The sequence below is a fragment of the Apodemus sylvaticus genome, chromosome 6 (assembly GCF_947179515.1).
Source record: "Apodemus sylvaticus chromosome 6, mApoSyl1.1, whole genome shotgun sequence".
In the NCBI taxonomy this organism is placed as follows: domain Eukaryota; kingdom Metazoa; phylum Chordata; class Mammalia; order Rodentia; family Muridae; genus Apodemus; species Apodemus sylvaticus.
Window position 1 is genome coordinate 19,525,835 of NC_067477.1, and position 14,199 is coordinate 19,540,033.

The following is a 14,199-nucleotide window of genomic DNA, read 5'->3' on the forward strand; positions in this document are numbered from 1 at the left end:
AGTGTTTTGCTAAGGCCTAGCACATCAACAGTGAGGAGACAGAGAAAAGAGAATCACCACAAGGTTGAGGCCAGCAGGGCTCAAAGCAAGACACTGCTTGAAAAGCCAGGACCGGAAAAAAGGAGAAAATAATTTGGAAATTTAAAGAATTTATATAGCTAAACAAATCTGTAGACAAAGAAAGGAAGGAAGGAAGGAAGGAAGGAAGGAAGGAAGGAAGGAAGGAAGGAAGGAAGGAAGGAAGGAAGAAAGGAAGGAAGGAAGAAAGGGAGGGAGGGAGGCAAGGAGGAAGAGAGGGAGGGAGGAAGGAAGAAAGGAAGGAAAACAGGAGGGAGGGAGAGAGGAAAGGAGGGAGGGCCCCCCAAACTAAGGAAGAATACCCTGGCTACCTGGTGCCAAGCCTCACCACTGTAATCCAGACCATGTGGCACCAGATCAGGGGTTCTCATCCTGCAGGTCATGACCCCTTTGGGAGTTGCCTATCAGATACCCCGTGCATGAGATATTTACATTACAATTCATAGCAGTAGCAAAATTAGTTAGGAGGTAGCAACAAAATAATGTTATGGTTGGGGAATCATTACACATGAGGAACTGCATTAACAGGTCACAGCATTAGGAAGGTTGAGAACCACCACACTAGAATCAGGATCAGTGTACAGCCCAAAGGAACCAGGCAGATACACACTACCATATAGGGCTCTTGGAGTTTAACACATACCACAGTGGGCCAACGAGGAAAGGAATCTTTAGCACAAGAAGGTGCTGACACAGCTGGATATTTGATGTGAATACAGAAAATGTCCCTACTCCTGCCCAACATTATATAAAAGTTAATTTTGATAGATTATGAAAGAGATACATCTAAATGCCAAAGTTATGAAACTTCTGGAAGAAAGTAATAGAAAACACACTAGAAGAAAATCGTAGAAAATACACATGTCTTAGAAGCAGATAAGACAAGGTTTGCTTTGCTAAACAATAAAAATGCATAATTACACATACTTTAAATCATGAATAAATTAGACTCCATCTAAATGAAAACCTCGTCAGCAAATTATAGCTGAATAGGAAAATGAATGAGCCCAGCCTAGGTAAAGATATTCTTAAAAAAAATTTATACAAAGAAGTCAGACTGCTCCAGAGTGAAAAGAAAACAGCCTAGTTTAAAAGATGGAAAAGGTTATTTAAATGAACACTTCAGCAAAGGATATATAAAACAGTCGATGAACACTTGAAAAAAATGTCACTGGGAAGATGCAAATTAAGACCACAAAGAGATAGCCACCATACAGTCACACCATCTGCTACAGTTGAAAATACAAACAACACCAAAATCTGGCAAGGATGTGGGGCATCCTGAAGGTGGAAATATAAAATAGCATCTTACATAGGATACATAGAATAACCTTTATTTAATATTTTCTTCATTTTTACTTATGCATCTTTGTGTGAGTATAAACACACACGTTCAGATGCTCTCGGAGATCAGAAAAGAACACTGGGTCCTTTAGAACTGGAGTTACAGGCAGTTATGCGCTGCCTGGGCTCTGGGAACCAAAGTTCCCATAAGTGCTGAGTTAGGCCCTAGCACAACCACTTTTATACAACCATATTTATGTAAGAGAAGTTCTGATTTCTTATTTTTAAAAAAATCAAGCACACATATACTTTGTGGCCCAACGATTCTGTTTCCAAGAGAAATAAAGCATCTAGTTACAAAGAGCCTTTGTCTAATTATGTTCATAGCAGCAAAGAAACCACACTAAACTAGAAATAACCTCGATACCCTTTAGTAGAAACCTGAACTAACCGTGTGATGCATGTTCGGCTTTGACAAAGACACAGACCAAGTTACGAGCAACAGCATGGATGAATCTCAAAGCATTGTTGCCCAAAGAAGTCAGACACAAAACAGCAATACAAATACATTCATGCAAAGCTCTATAGCAGGCAGAATGAATCTACCCCTGAAGAAAAGAACATTTCTCTACAGCAGGCAAAATTAATCTACCACTGAAGAAAAGAGTATCATCGGCATCCATGGTTGGAAGGCAGCTGGACTGGTGAAAGACGGGCCCTTCTGGCCATCATGATTGAGTTCTGTCTTGACAGGGCCCAGGTGTACAGGTAAAGCTATTTGTCAACTTCAGTGAATGTACATTTAGGGTTGTGTGCAATTTTTACAAAAGGAAAGCCACACCTAAAGAACCACCATGGAGTCTGTCAACAGGAGTGTATTATTTACGGGCCCTGCCAGGGCAGAGGGTCTTAAGTGTTTTAAGGCAAGGAATGTTGGCCTCCACCTAGTGCTCTGGGACTTCAGTAAAAGCTAACCTTGAGTGACCTCCGTGGTCTGGCTGCTTCTATCCTGTTCACTTTACTTTCTGCCATCTTCTCTATGTGAACTGAAGCCACATGGGTCTGTCTCCAGGATTACCAACCTCTTTTCTGACTTGAAGCCCTTGTCCTGGCTGTGCCCTCTGCCTGGGGCAGTCTCTCCATAACTTGCTGTATAACTCATTGTCCCCACTTAGATTTTTGTTTAAATAGCACTTCCTCCAGGACACTGTCCTTGGCCACTGTATCTAAAATACTAGTCCTGAGCCTTCTCTATTACCTGGAATTAGTTAATACTCATAACACATCACATTAAATGATACTAAATTACACAGGAAATTTCTTATTCATTAACTTGCTTATTTTCTGTCTTGTCTACTTGAATGTAAATTCCACAAAAACCAGGATTTGACATCTGATTATCCTCTCTAGCACCTGACACTAACTCTGTAGATACTCACTTATGGGTCTTTAACCTTAGCGCAAGATAGGAGGACACAAGAGGGTCCCCTGGGCTCACTGGTGAGTGCCTTGTCTCAAAAGGTAAGGTGGAGGGTGCTGAGGGAGACACTCGGTATTGATTTCTGACTTCTACACTCAAAGTGCACACATGCACACATGCAAATAAATAAACATGTAATGAATTAACATTAAGTGAGTCTATTTCCTTCACAGTAGTTAGCACAGTCACCACACACTTTTGTGACTATTCATTCATGTTTGCCTCCTTGGTAAGACTGCAAGCTGAGCAAGTCATGCCTACTATTGCCTTTAACGGGGACCCACCCAGGGCTGGGGTGCAGCTGTGCAGTAGAGCATTTTCCAAGAATGCCTGCGGCTCTCAGTTGGACTCACAGCATGACCAACAACAGAAACCTCCCCTTAACTGGTACAAGTTGGGCTTTAAAATGCTTGTTGAGTAAACTGAGTGAATGAGTAAATGTGCAAACCCAGGTTTAGGAGCTACAGTGGAATAGCAGCCCTTATCTGGGAGAGCACGTGCCGGTGGCCAGTGTCGACTGTGAGGACATGCTCAGGGTGAAAGAGAAATGAGCAGAGCCCACTGGAGGTTCTTACCTTTCTGCTTGATTAGAAAAGGTGGTGCTGGAGGCCAGCCTGGAAAATAAAGGAAAAAGTCACACAGGTATCTTAGCTTTCCGTGGTGAAGTGCATTACCGTTGAGCTAGGTCCTCGGGTTTGGTGGTGAGTATACTCTCACTATGAGAGTCCCTGTGTAGGCATCAAAGGGACTACTCAGCAGTCATGTATAGGGTTAAACTTAATCCAATCTCCCAAACCTGTCTTCTGTATCAACCGCAGATCCCCACGTAAATGCAGACAGGTAAAAGTTTACTCTTGCCCACCCAACATAAAAAGAAATGGCGGTTGTAACCAGGCTAGACAGACACCAGAACCTGCAATCCAGTGATCCTTGCATTGACTCAATGTATTTCTCTGTCAACAACTTTGAAAACCTGACTAGAAGCGAACTGCAAATTGTAAAGCCCTCCACCACAACAAAACAGATAGCAGAGGTGTCCTCAGCTTGCTGCTGAGTTGAAGTGACAAGCAGGGAAATCTGCTGTTTGGAGATGAGAACTAGGAATTCAATAACCGGCACTGCCCACATTTCAGAGCCTATGATGTGGCTCTTAAACTGTGGGCGAAGGTTCTCTCCTGACAGAGAATGGGCGAAGTTGATGGATTCAGAAACCTACCATGATCTGTAAGATATCACATGAAACTGAAGAAACTAGTTCTTCTTTCTATTTTAATAGGACAGCTGAAGGAAGCAAGAGTTCCGGAGAGGGACAGTACCTCCTGCAACCACCATCATCAAGGCCCTTCCTAGCTGCTTTAGCTCTTGGCCCCTACACTAAAGATGATGATGGAGAGATAAGCGTTGGCAACTCAACTAAATAGTAACCAAGAGTGTGGGACACATGAACTTAAAGGATTCACCTGAAAGCCAGAGGAGTGGAGCTTGAACGGGATCTAAATAGATGGCGCTACATGAGATTGGAACCCATCTGAGGGAGGAATGAAAGGGCTGACTCCTAGAACATTCAAGGAGGGTCTGTGGTCATCCCTGGCAGTGTCTCCTCACATGTTCTTCACAGTGCAACTGGGACGTGTGAAGGAACCTCCAGCCAGATGATTCTGGAATCTGTTTCCTTAGCAGCTTGATTGTTGGGCTTAGGCTACCAAGAGTTAGACAATTTGTACTAAATGTTTTCCAGTCTCTTGCTCATCTACACAACAGAGCGAGTAAGTCAAATGGAAGAATGTAGACATTGCAGTGCGTGCGGATGTAAGAACGCGGATGTGTGCTGCTGTTTGTCCATGCTGTTCATCAAAGCTCTCAGGTTTCCATCCTAACATCTGGTAGTAACTGGGACATGGATTATATATTTTTATGTTAAACAACACAATCTGCTCTCTGTCCTCTGTGGCTTAAATAAGCTGTTCCAAGATGGCGACAGAGCAGAACTACAACTACCTGTTCTAAACCTACAAAGTCCTGATGGTAGGAACAGTGGTCGTGCCTTAATAAAAGCCTTCAACTCCACAAGCAGTGGCGATAGAGGACACGTGTGTTCTATAATTAGCAAGACTGGGTTAAAATTCAATGGCTGGGATGAAACTATCCTTTCCTTTGCTCTTCCAGGCCCATACTCATCACGTACCTCTCACAATGGCTTTAAACTTTAATTACACTTCACTTTATGCTGTCTCTGATTATGTGACTCTAAAGGTACTTGAAAATAATCAGGGAGGTTGGACAGGGAGATGGTGCAGCAAGGTGGGCAGGAGACCTTGTGCAAATTAAGGGGACTTGAGTTCAAATCTCTAGAACTCATGAAAAAAATTGGTGAGTATGGTTTGTAAGCCTGCAATGACAACACAGGGAAGTGGAGACACTCAGGGTCTGAGAGCTCACTGCCAGACAGTCTAGCATAAACAGCAAGCTTCTAGTGCAAGGAGAGGCCCTGTTTCAAGGGAAAGAGAAGGAAAGTGGTAAGGAAGACATCTGTAGTCCTCTGGCTTCTGCAAATGTAAATAGGTGTGTGTCCACACACTTAAACACACCACAAACATATCATACACATAAATACCACACCATACCTCACCGCCTGAACCACACACATGCCACACTATACTATTCACATGAATTGGGCTAGGGAGCAAAGAACAGGACTATATATTTTTGCAATCAAGTTTTAAGGTTTTCCTGTTTAACTTGATATGAGAATTACTACTACTATAACTAGTATTGCTGCTGCTACCACTACTACTATAACTACTACTACTATAACTACTACTACTGTGTACATACGTGAGTGCACATGATGTATACCTGTACTGCATATATGTTCAGATGGTGTGCAGAGGCCAGAGGAGGATACTGGTATCCTATTCTACACTCTCTGCCTTCTTCCCTGAAGACAGGGTCCTTTGCTGACCCGGGGCTCAGCTGGCAGCCAGGAAGCCCTGGTGATCCTTCTGCCTCAGTCCCCTTCAGCACTGGGTTCACAGGTGCTCACCTGTGTATGCCTGGCTTATCACGTGGGTGCTGGGAATTCGAACCCAGGTCCACACACTTAAACTGCTCTTCCCCACTGAGCTTTCCCTGCAGATCCTGTTGTTACTCTTTTTAAAGTTAAGTTTAGCTCCATCAAAACTTATTCTCAGTAAGTATGCTCCCACATGCCCGTAATCCTAGCACTTTGGAGGCAGGAGGACTGTTGATTGAGATAGCCTAGGATACTGTCAGAGGCTAGCCTGAGCTACTATAGTGAAACCCTATACCAAAACCAAACAAAAGGGAAAAAATACCCACAAACCAAAAGATTGCTTTTATCTCCCTCAAATTCCAAGTATCTGCAAATCTGCTCCCTCCAAATGACGGGAAGCCTTTCTACCCTGAGCTTCTCCAAGCACTTCTCCATGCCCTGTCCTATATGGCCATCCAGTGATTTCACACAAAACTGTCTCTTTCAACAACCATGTCACAGCCAGGCATGGTGGTAGATACCTATAATCCCAGTAACTCAGAGGCTAAGGCTGGAGGGTCATGAGGTCCCAAACAAATGTGGCTTCACAGCAAGTCTAAGGTCAACCTGGGCTACATAGCAAGACCCTGCCTTAAAAACAAAAACAAAACAAAACAAAACCAAAAAAATAGAAAAGAAAAGAAAAGAAAAGGAGACAAACTCCACATATCACCTAAGCATAGGATCTAGGTCTTCTTTTTATTTTTAATATTTGATTTAATTTTATATGTATGAGTGTTTTGCCTGCATTTATCTGTCTGTTCACGGTGTGTATGGCACCCTAAGAGGCTAGAAAAGAGCATCAGATTTCCTAGGACTGGAGTCACAGACTGTTGTGAGGCACCACGTGGGTGTTGGGAATTAGACCTGAGTCCTGTGGAAGAGCGGCCAGTGCTCTTTACTGCTGAGCCATCTCTCCAGCCTTGGGAGCTACCTCTTTCTTAAGGCACCAAACACTGTGTTGGCAGAGATGGGACAGTTAGCAACTCCATGCAGAATGTATCCCAGTGCTGATGAGCTGCACAGTTATTACTGAACTGGAATCTAGTCGTGAACACGAGCCACATTCCTCTTCTGATATCTACATATAAGGGGAAGTCCCTTCACACTAGCACTCAGGCTGAAGGTCCTGTTCCTAAAACATGAAGCCAGAACTGTGGGGATGCTATGAGACACACAATAATGTCCCGAGCTGAACAGTTCAGTGAGGGAACAGTAATAGCAGTACAATGGCTAATACACAAAGTCTGTGGACGGACCCTCCAAACACATGCAGCAGCAGGGAGCAGCAGTACAACTCCCTCGGTGCAGCCTCCTCTGCCTCCACTCTGACCTTGACTCATGACCTGGTACAGCTGAGAGCTGAAATCAAAAGATGTTTCCATCCAATCCTTTTAAAACCAGTCTGAGTTGATCCCCCTAGGTTCCAGGCATCTGCGCGGTGACTGACCCGATGCTCCCTCTTCAAACGGATGGTTTCTATTTTAAGTAAGGCTCCTCTCCGGCAGATAAAATAGAACCTAACATTCACCTTCCCACAGACTGCATGATATCAAGCAACAGCGGCGCCGCCAAGTCTGGGCTTAGGTGAATGAACGTGGAGAGGACCACGATGGCTAGCCCGAGGGTTTCCTCATCGTATTCCTCCAGGATGGCCCCGCAGTCGTGGCATCTGCAAAGGAAGCAGAGGAAGGGACTGTGAGAAACCCAACTGTGGTTTCAAGGTAACATACAGGCACAGCCATTTGTCTGAAGTCTTCGGAAAGACCCAAAATGGTGACAACTGGGCTCACTTTAATGTAAGTGGAGACCTCGGTGCCACTGTTACCGTAAGACATGGGAAGAGCGTGGATGGCAGCCATCTTAGATGTTTCCTTACCATTCAGTCCATGAGCATCTGGCCCCAGAGGGGTTTCTGCTCCTTGAGAAAGAGCTTCCGGTGGGCTGACAGCTCTTGGGCCTTTAAGAATGTGAAACTGTGTCTAAACACAGTCAGTAACCAGATTTTTTTGGATCAGTTTTTGTGGTTTTATTTAAGCACAAATAAATGTGCACGTGAGACATCTACTTGTTTTTCCTTGTCATATAGTTTGGTAATACAATGGGTGGCTCTGACGGCCAGCTGTGCTGCTGTTTCTATGACGGAGGAAACATTTCAGCACAGTAAGAGTTACTCACAGTAGGAACTCTTCCACATCCTTGGTGCTATGAACCATGGACTTTCTGGAAGCTGCTGGGCAGCAGTGCCTAGTTTTCTTGCCCTGTAACCAATGCTGATCATCTGAACCTGGCCCCTGGATCTCTTCACACCCTGTTGATGCCTCTGGGTTTCACCAGATGCACTTAATTTGGACATATTGCCGTGACTGGTGCAGGATGACCTTCAGGGTCCTCTATTTGATGATCTTGGACTTTTTCAGATGTCTGGGGGCAGCCACCTCACAGGCAGCAGCAGGGAAAGAGGAAGGGGTGGCAGTAACTACATAAATTTTCATTTGTCAAAATAAAAAATGCCTGCAGGTGGCTAGAAGCTTTCAAAAAGATGTTCTACCCGTGGTGGAGGAACAGAGGACTCAGTGAACCTGGGCATCCTAGGAAGCCGGCAGAGGCAGGCTGAGCCTCTTCTCAGCTGCTCCCTTACCCTAGCTTTGTGAGTGCCCAGTCCTGCTAAACTAATACAGAAGAGCACTGGCACCTACTTTTAAGAAGCCCACATTTACTACTCTTTTTGAGGGGGGGGGAGGCTCTTAACTATGTCCTAATATGGGTTCAACTCACCCAACCTCAGCAAAGGCAGCTGTATAAAAGGAAACTAAGAACTAAAAATGCATGTGCACACACAGAAGCAACTAGGAAAAAATCAGAACTTGAAATGGGGGAGTGCATGACACAAAATGGGGAAACTATAACCAAAGCTCCGGGGCCAGTTCAAGGCAGTTGTATGAGTCGGGCACTATTGCCTCTATCTGGCCACTGGGATAGGTAGTTTTTATATCAGCTTGACTCAAGCTAGGATTATCTGGAAAGAAGGGATCTTAATTGAGAAAAATGCCTCTAGAGCCTCAACCCGTGAGCATGTCGTTGGGGCATTTTCTTGGCAGGTGACTGACGTGGGAGGATCTAGCTTACTGTGTGCAGTGCCACCCTATGCAGGTCATCCAGAGGTTTATGAAAAGGCGAGCTAAGACAGTGCTGGGGGAACAAGCAGCATTCTCCGTGGGCTCAACATCAGTTCCTGCCTCCAGGCCTCCTGCCCTGACTTCCCTCGATGAAGGACTACATGTTGTAAGTTGCTTTTGATCATGGTGTTTAATTACAGATGTAGAAAGCCCAAGACAGCCATCGGCTAGCTCACTCATGACTGAGCAGTGAGCATCCCTGTGTGGATTTTCACACCGTCCTTTCTACTTACTTTCCTTTATTAGAGTGTGAGCCGCCTTTATCTGGGAGCCTGTCTATTCCCAATGGATCTGTCCAGGTTTGAAAATCTGTGGGCCTAATTTGTTTTTGTCACACTTACCAAAAGAGATTTGTGTGCCAGGCAAGGCATAGTGTACTCGGGGCACAAAATATAGAAGAAATTCCCAGGGAACTCACCATCTAGTTTATAACATGCACCTGTACCTTTTAGACAAAGAAATAAAATATAGTGTGACGTGTGCTGGGCTAGGGATGTGCCAGAGGCCCTGAAAAAATGGAACCCTGCCCCTCATCAACAGGGAAACTTTGTCTTCCACTAGATTGTAGATTAATAAATAGGAATTTGCTAGGGAGACCAAGTAAGGAGAGAGAACACATCAGGAATGCTCTGGAATTCTAGATGGGGCTAGGGAGAGAGCAGTGGGGGCATTCACACAGTAGCATACCTTACCTAATGAGCTACATGTGGGCTTAAACCTAGAAGAACTCAAGGTTGCCGGGAACTGACAGGCAGAGAGGTGACAAGCCAGTTTGAGATGCAGAGAATGGACTGCACTGTCAGGATGAAATAGGAATGGGGTCTTATTTATTTATTTATTTATTTATTTATTTATTATTTCTAGTGCAACGACTTGATGTTTCTGGATGGGCGGGGGAGCAGTTATGGGCATTAAATTAATTTTAGGGATAAGTGAAATTATCTGACCCAATCTAATTTAAAATAAAGGAGGGGGACCCTGCTTATACCGTGCACAATTCTGAACTGTAAATGTGTACAGCACAGCTTCGGACTGTTGAAGAACAGAGTTTATTTCCCCGCCTGGTAGCCAGGCTCCAACTTTATGACTAAAGCTGGGAAAATAGCAGGCAGCTTACTTGTCAGCCATTACCGCGGGTTGCTCCTCTGTGAATTCTTCAGGTGCGGGCACAAACATGCTGGCTATGCTGGGTGCTGACAGCAGGCTGGATTTAGTGGCGCCTGGGTAAGCAACAGAGAGACAACCGTGAATACAGACAAGCCTCCGGAGCCAGGGGAGTCTGCACTCTGCCTTCATTAACTCTCAGAGGATCACATTCATGAGACTGTGACCCCATCCCATCTCCCATCTACGGCATGGAAAAGCCCCCCCACACACACACACACAGTGAAGTGGGGCCAAGAAAGAGTTGGATGCCTGTCTTTCCATGGTTCATGATTTTGAAAAACATAACTCCCATCAGGGCCAGCAGAGTCTAAGATAATGATGAACTTACCTAGCGTTAAAGGAAAACGCCTGAACAATGTGACATGTCTAATGCACAAGTGTCATCATTAAAGTGTGGTTGTTATCAGAAGACACTGAGACCCCAGACACACCTGACTAAGTGGGAGGCAGTGAGACCCCAGATTTCACACAGATGAACAGAAGGGTGTACTGGAGCTAGAAAAACAGTTTAGTTTTTCTGCTTTGAAAATTATTATCATAAGCACTAATGCAAAAAGACTTCATTTTCAACTGAAGTATTTATGACTGCAGCGTCAGCTGTTTGACTTGATGACTTGCTCCACCTTACCCAGTCAATGTGACAGCTTAGAGACTGAGTTCGGGCCCTTTCAAAGAAATCTGAGGCTGAGTCTTAGCAACATAAACCTTTGGACAGTATATGTGGGGACTGGAAAGATGGCTCAGCAGTTAAGAGAGTCTTCTGCTCCTCCAGAGGATCCAAGTCCCATTCCCCATATCCATGACCTGGTAGCTTACACTTGCCTGTGATTCCAGCTCTAAGTGACCCAGCAGGCACATATACACACAAATAAATATAAATCTTTAAATGTAATATATGTAGGAATTCAGGAGCACGCTCTCCATGAAGATAGACACCAGCGTGGGGCACATTCCTCACAGCTGTGCAGCTGAAGCATCTAAGATGAGTCTCCAAGTGACAACATGAAATAGCAGCACGTTCTGCTAAATAGCAACTGTGAATCTGAGTTCTCCAAGCAGACAAAAAAGGGGAACAGCAATGATCATTGAATAACCCATTTCTCATCAAGAAACACGTAACTTGGTCCTAAAATCAAAGATGTATGATTTCTCCTCCGAAAGAATAACCACTGAGAAAATGGTAGTTCTAATGATAGAAGAATATAAACCTTAGCTGCCTAGCCTGAAGGGCAATGCTGTGTGGCCCGAGGGGGGAAATGCTATTGAAGTTCATGCTTCCCACACTATAGACCACATCTCCAGGTAAAGTTCACACAAAGTGTATTTCTGCAAAGCAAAAGCTTGAAAACACTAGCACCAACTCTGAAAATGCCTGTACCTTCCAAAGATACCAGTTGGGAATATAAACCTTGCCACCAAACTACTGGCCGTTTCTGAGCTAGCATTGCTGCCCAGGGATATCTAAGGGTGCAGTTAACCAAGAAAGTCCATAAAGATGTTGCTCAATTACAGACATACAGGCAGACTCTAGCAGAGACAGCAAAAGCACAAAGCTTAAAGATAATTCTCCATGACCCTTGATCATTGATGGGCACACTAGCCAAATGCTAAAAATGACAACTACAGTGGAGCAGAAATAAATCCCCCATAAGGTCTATGCAGATGTGTCCACAATCTCACTAGGAACAACTCCAAGTCACAGCTAAAGGACAGAGAAGGACTGGACATTTTTGTGGCTTTCAAACAGGCATTACCTGATGGGGGGGGAGGGTTCTTATAGTAGCCCCAGTGAAGTTGTCTTTTTGTGACAACACAGAAAGCATGCTGCAGTATTTATGGAAGTCATCTATCAGAGAGAATAGGTTAGGTGACTGGCCATTGGTTCTTATAGGATAACATTAGTTGAACCCACGGCTTGCTAAATTCTGCTGCTGAAGTGGAAACTGAAAACAATGTATGAGAAGATAAATATAAAAGGGAAAGCCACAGACTTCAGCAACCTTTCATCGTAAATGACCTACAGCTAAGCTGGCAGTGTTAGATCAGCCTCTATTTTGTCCCCTACTTACTGGCAACAATTCTGAGCCCCCACCACGGGTTCCTTCCCAGGATATCCAGCCTCTGTTCAGAGAACCAGAAGTAGAAGCAGAGAGGGCTCAGAAACTTGAATACAGGGAGGAGGTGGGGGGGGGGCGCTATATCCACAGCCAAACTTCAAAGCTCGAGATCCTGATAACCGCCCCTTTTGGAATCTCAGAGACAGGTGAGACTCCGAAGGTGTGCTTGTCTTCAAGCACACACCAGCTGCGCACCTTCACCAATGGACTCTACCACTTGCAACGAAAGAGAGGCTGGAAGACTGTGCATCCACCGTCAATTCATCCTGATTTTGATGGGTAGATTACAACCACACACCAAAGATTTGTTCAATACCCTGACTCACAAAAGCTTTTCTTAGCCACATAGACTAGTGACTCATCTCCTCTGCAGGAGGGCTAGAATGCTAACCATTACCAAAGAAGTGTCCAAGAAGTTGGACACGATTATCTCCGCATAGGTTGCTTGATTCAAGAAACTACTTAGAAGATGTGGTCAGGATTTTTTTTTTGTAACCAATGATAGGTTTACAAGCCTTCTGAATTTTAAGAACAAAAGTAATAATTAAATATGTAGTTAAATATGTGGGATGAATTTAGAAAATAAACATTTTGATGATCCTAGCATAGATGGATGTTTATCTATGTTTGCCCCCACAAGCAGAAAAAAATGTATATTTTTCATACATAATTCAAGACAGCTGTGTGTGAAGAAGGCTGTTCAGCCACCCACCATTCTAGAAAAAATAAGGACAACCTGAACTTTGCTCAGGAAAAGAGCAAAAGGTGACATGGAGACCTGATGCATCTTGGGGAGAAAGCTAGAGAGCCCAAGGGTGTCTGGTCTAGAAAGAGCAAAGGGGGAAACTAAGTGGGAAGTTGTCTTCAAATGTCTAAAGTGTTGGATGAGAGACACTAGAATTGTGTTGTGTGGCCCCAAGTGTTAGGAAGTCACGCTAAGGCAGAGTTGTTGTCCTCATTGGTCATGTTCAAGGATGAACTGTCACTCATTCCCTGGTCCCAAGGGTGTTTTGCAGGTTGGAAATAGGTGGAACTGCTGAGGAAGAGGTCTGGATGCCTGCTGCGTGGATCTGCTGAGAGATGCCCTGCCCTTCAGTTCCACAGTCTGAGACTCCAGGGCCCAACCAACCTCTTGTCCTCAATGGCTGTCCCTCCAGGTCAGGATTTAGGCACGTTGGCACGTTACACTGCCGTTTCCCGGGCTGTATCTGTTCTGTGGATAAAGAGAGTATTTCAGTCTTCAGTGGGGTCAGTTTGGTACAAGTCACCGCACAATCAATGCAGCAAACTGTCACAGTTACTTTATTGACACATAAAGAGTAAATATGAGGGTGGGGTTTATTCAAGGTTTTGTTACAAACCTGTCACTCAGTTAAATGAACTGCACCTGAAAATATTAGAGTATTAGAAACTATTTTTAAGTTCTATTCCCACTCTATTTCAGAAGAGTACAAATCCCAACATGAAATGACGGCCAATACCATGGCCATGAAACATGTGTTATGCAAATCAATAAATACACCAGTGATACTCTGGAGTAATGGTCAGACACTTCATACAAAAAAAAAAAAAAACACAAGGACAGGTACAGAAAATGATAGGGATTTGGCTGAAGGTGGAGAACAAGATTAAGGAGCAGAAATAAAGCAATACTTGGGATGTTCATTCACACAGAAGGTATGTACAGTGAAGAAGAGGCGGACTTTCTTTGAGTGAACTGGTGTATGCTGAGAAGAGTTTATCATGTGCCCAATTTAAGCTGTCCTTATCAGTATGTCTCCAGGACCATAGTTGTTCTTGGTGGGAACTAGAGAGTCACTGAATCAATGAGCATGGTTCAAA

The 14,199-nt window shown here is 44.2% G+C and overlaps 1 protein-coding gene across 2 annotated transcripts in view; it reads right to left on the reverse strand.

Annotated features, from left to right (window-relative positions):
* The window catches only part of Unc79 (unc-79 homolog, NALCN channel complex subunit), a 188,028-nt gene that overhangs the window by 48,062 nt on the left and 125,767 nt on the right, over window positions 1-14,199 (reverse strand). For both annotated transcript variants that reach the window (XM_052185185.1, XM_052185184.1), the window contains 4 exons: window positions 13,487-13,570; window positions 10,191-10,293; window positions 7,426-7,566; window positions 3,418-3,456 (listed from right to left, as the gene is read on the reverse strand). In XM_052185185.1, coding sequence (XP_052041145.1) covers window positions 3,418-3,456; window positions 7,426-7,566; window positions 10,191-10,293; window positions 13,487-13,570 — 367 coding nt within the window. The remainder of the gene's footprint in view (window positions 1-3,417; window positions 3,457-7,425; window positions 7,567-10,190; window positions 10,294-13,486; window positions 13,571-14,199) is intronic.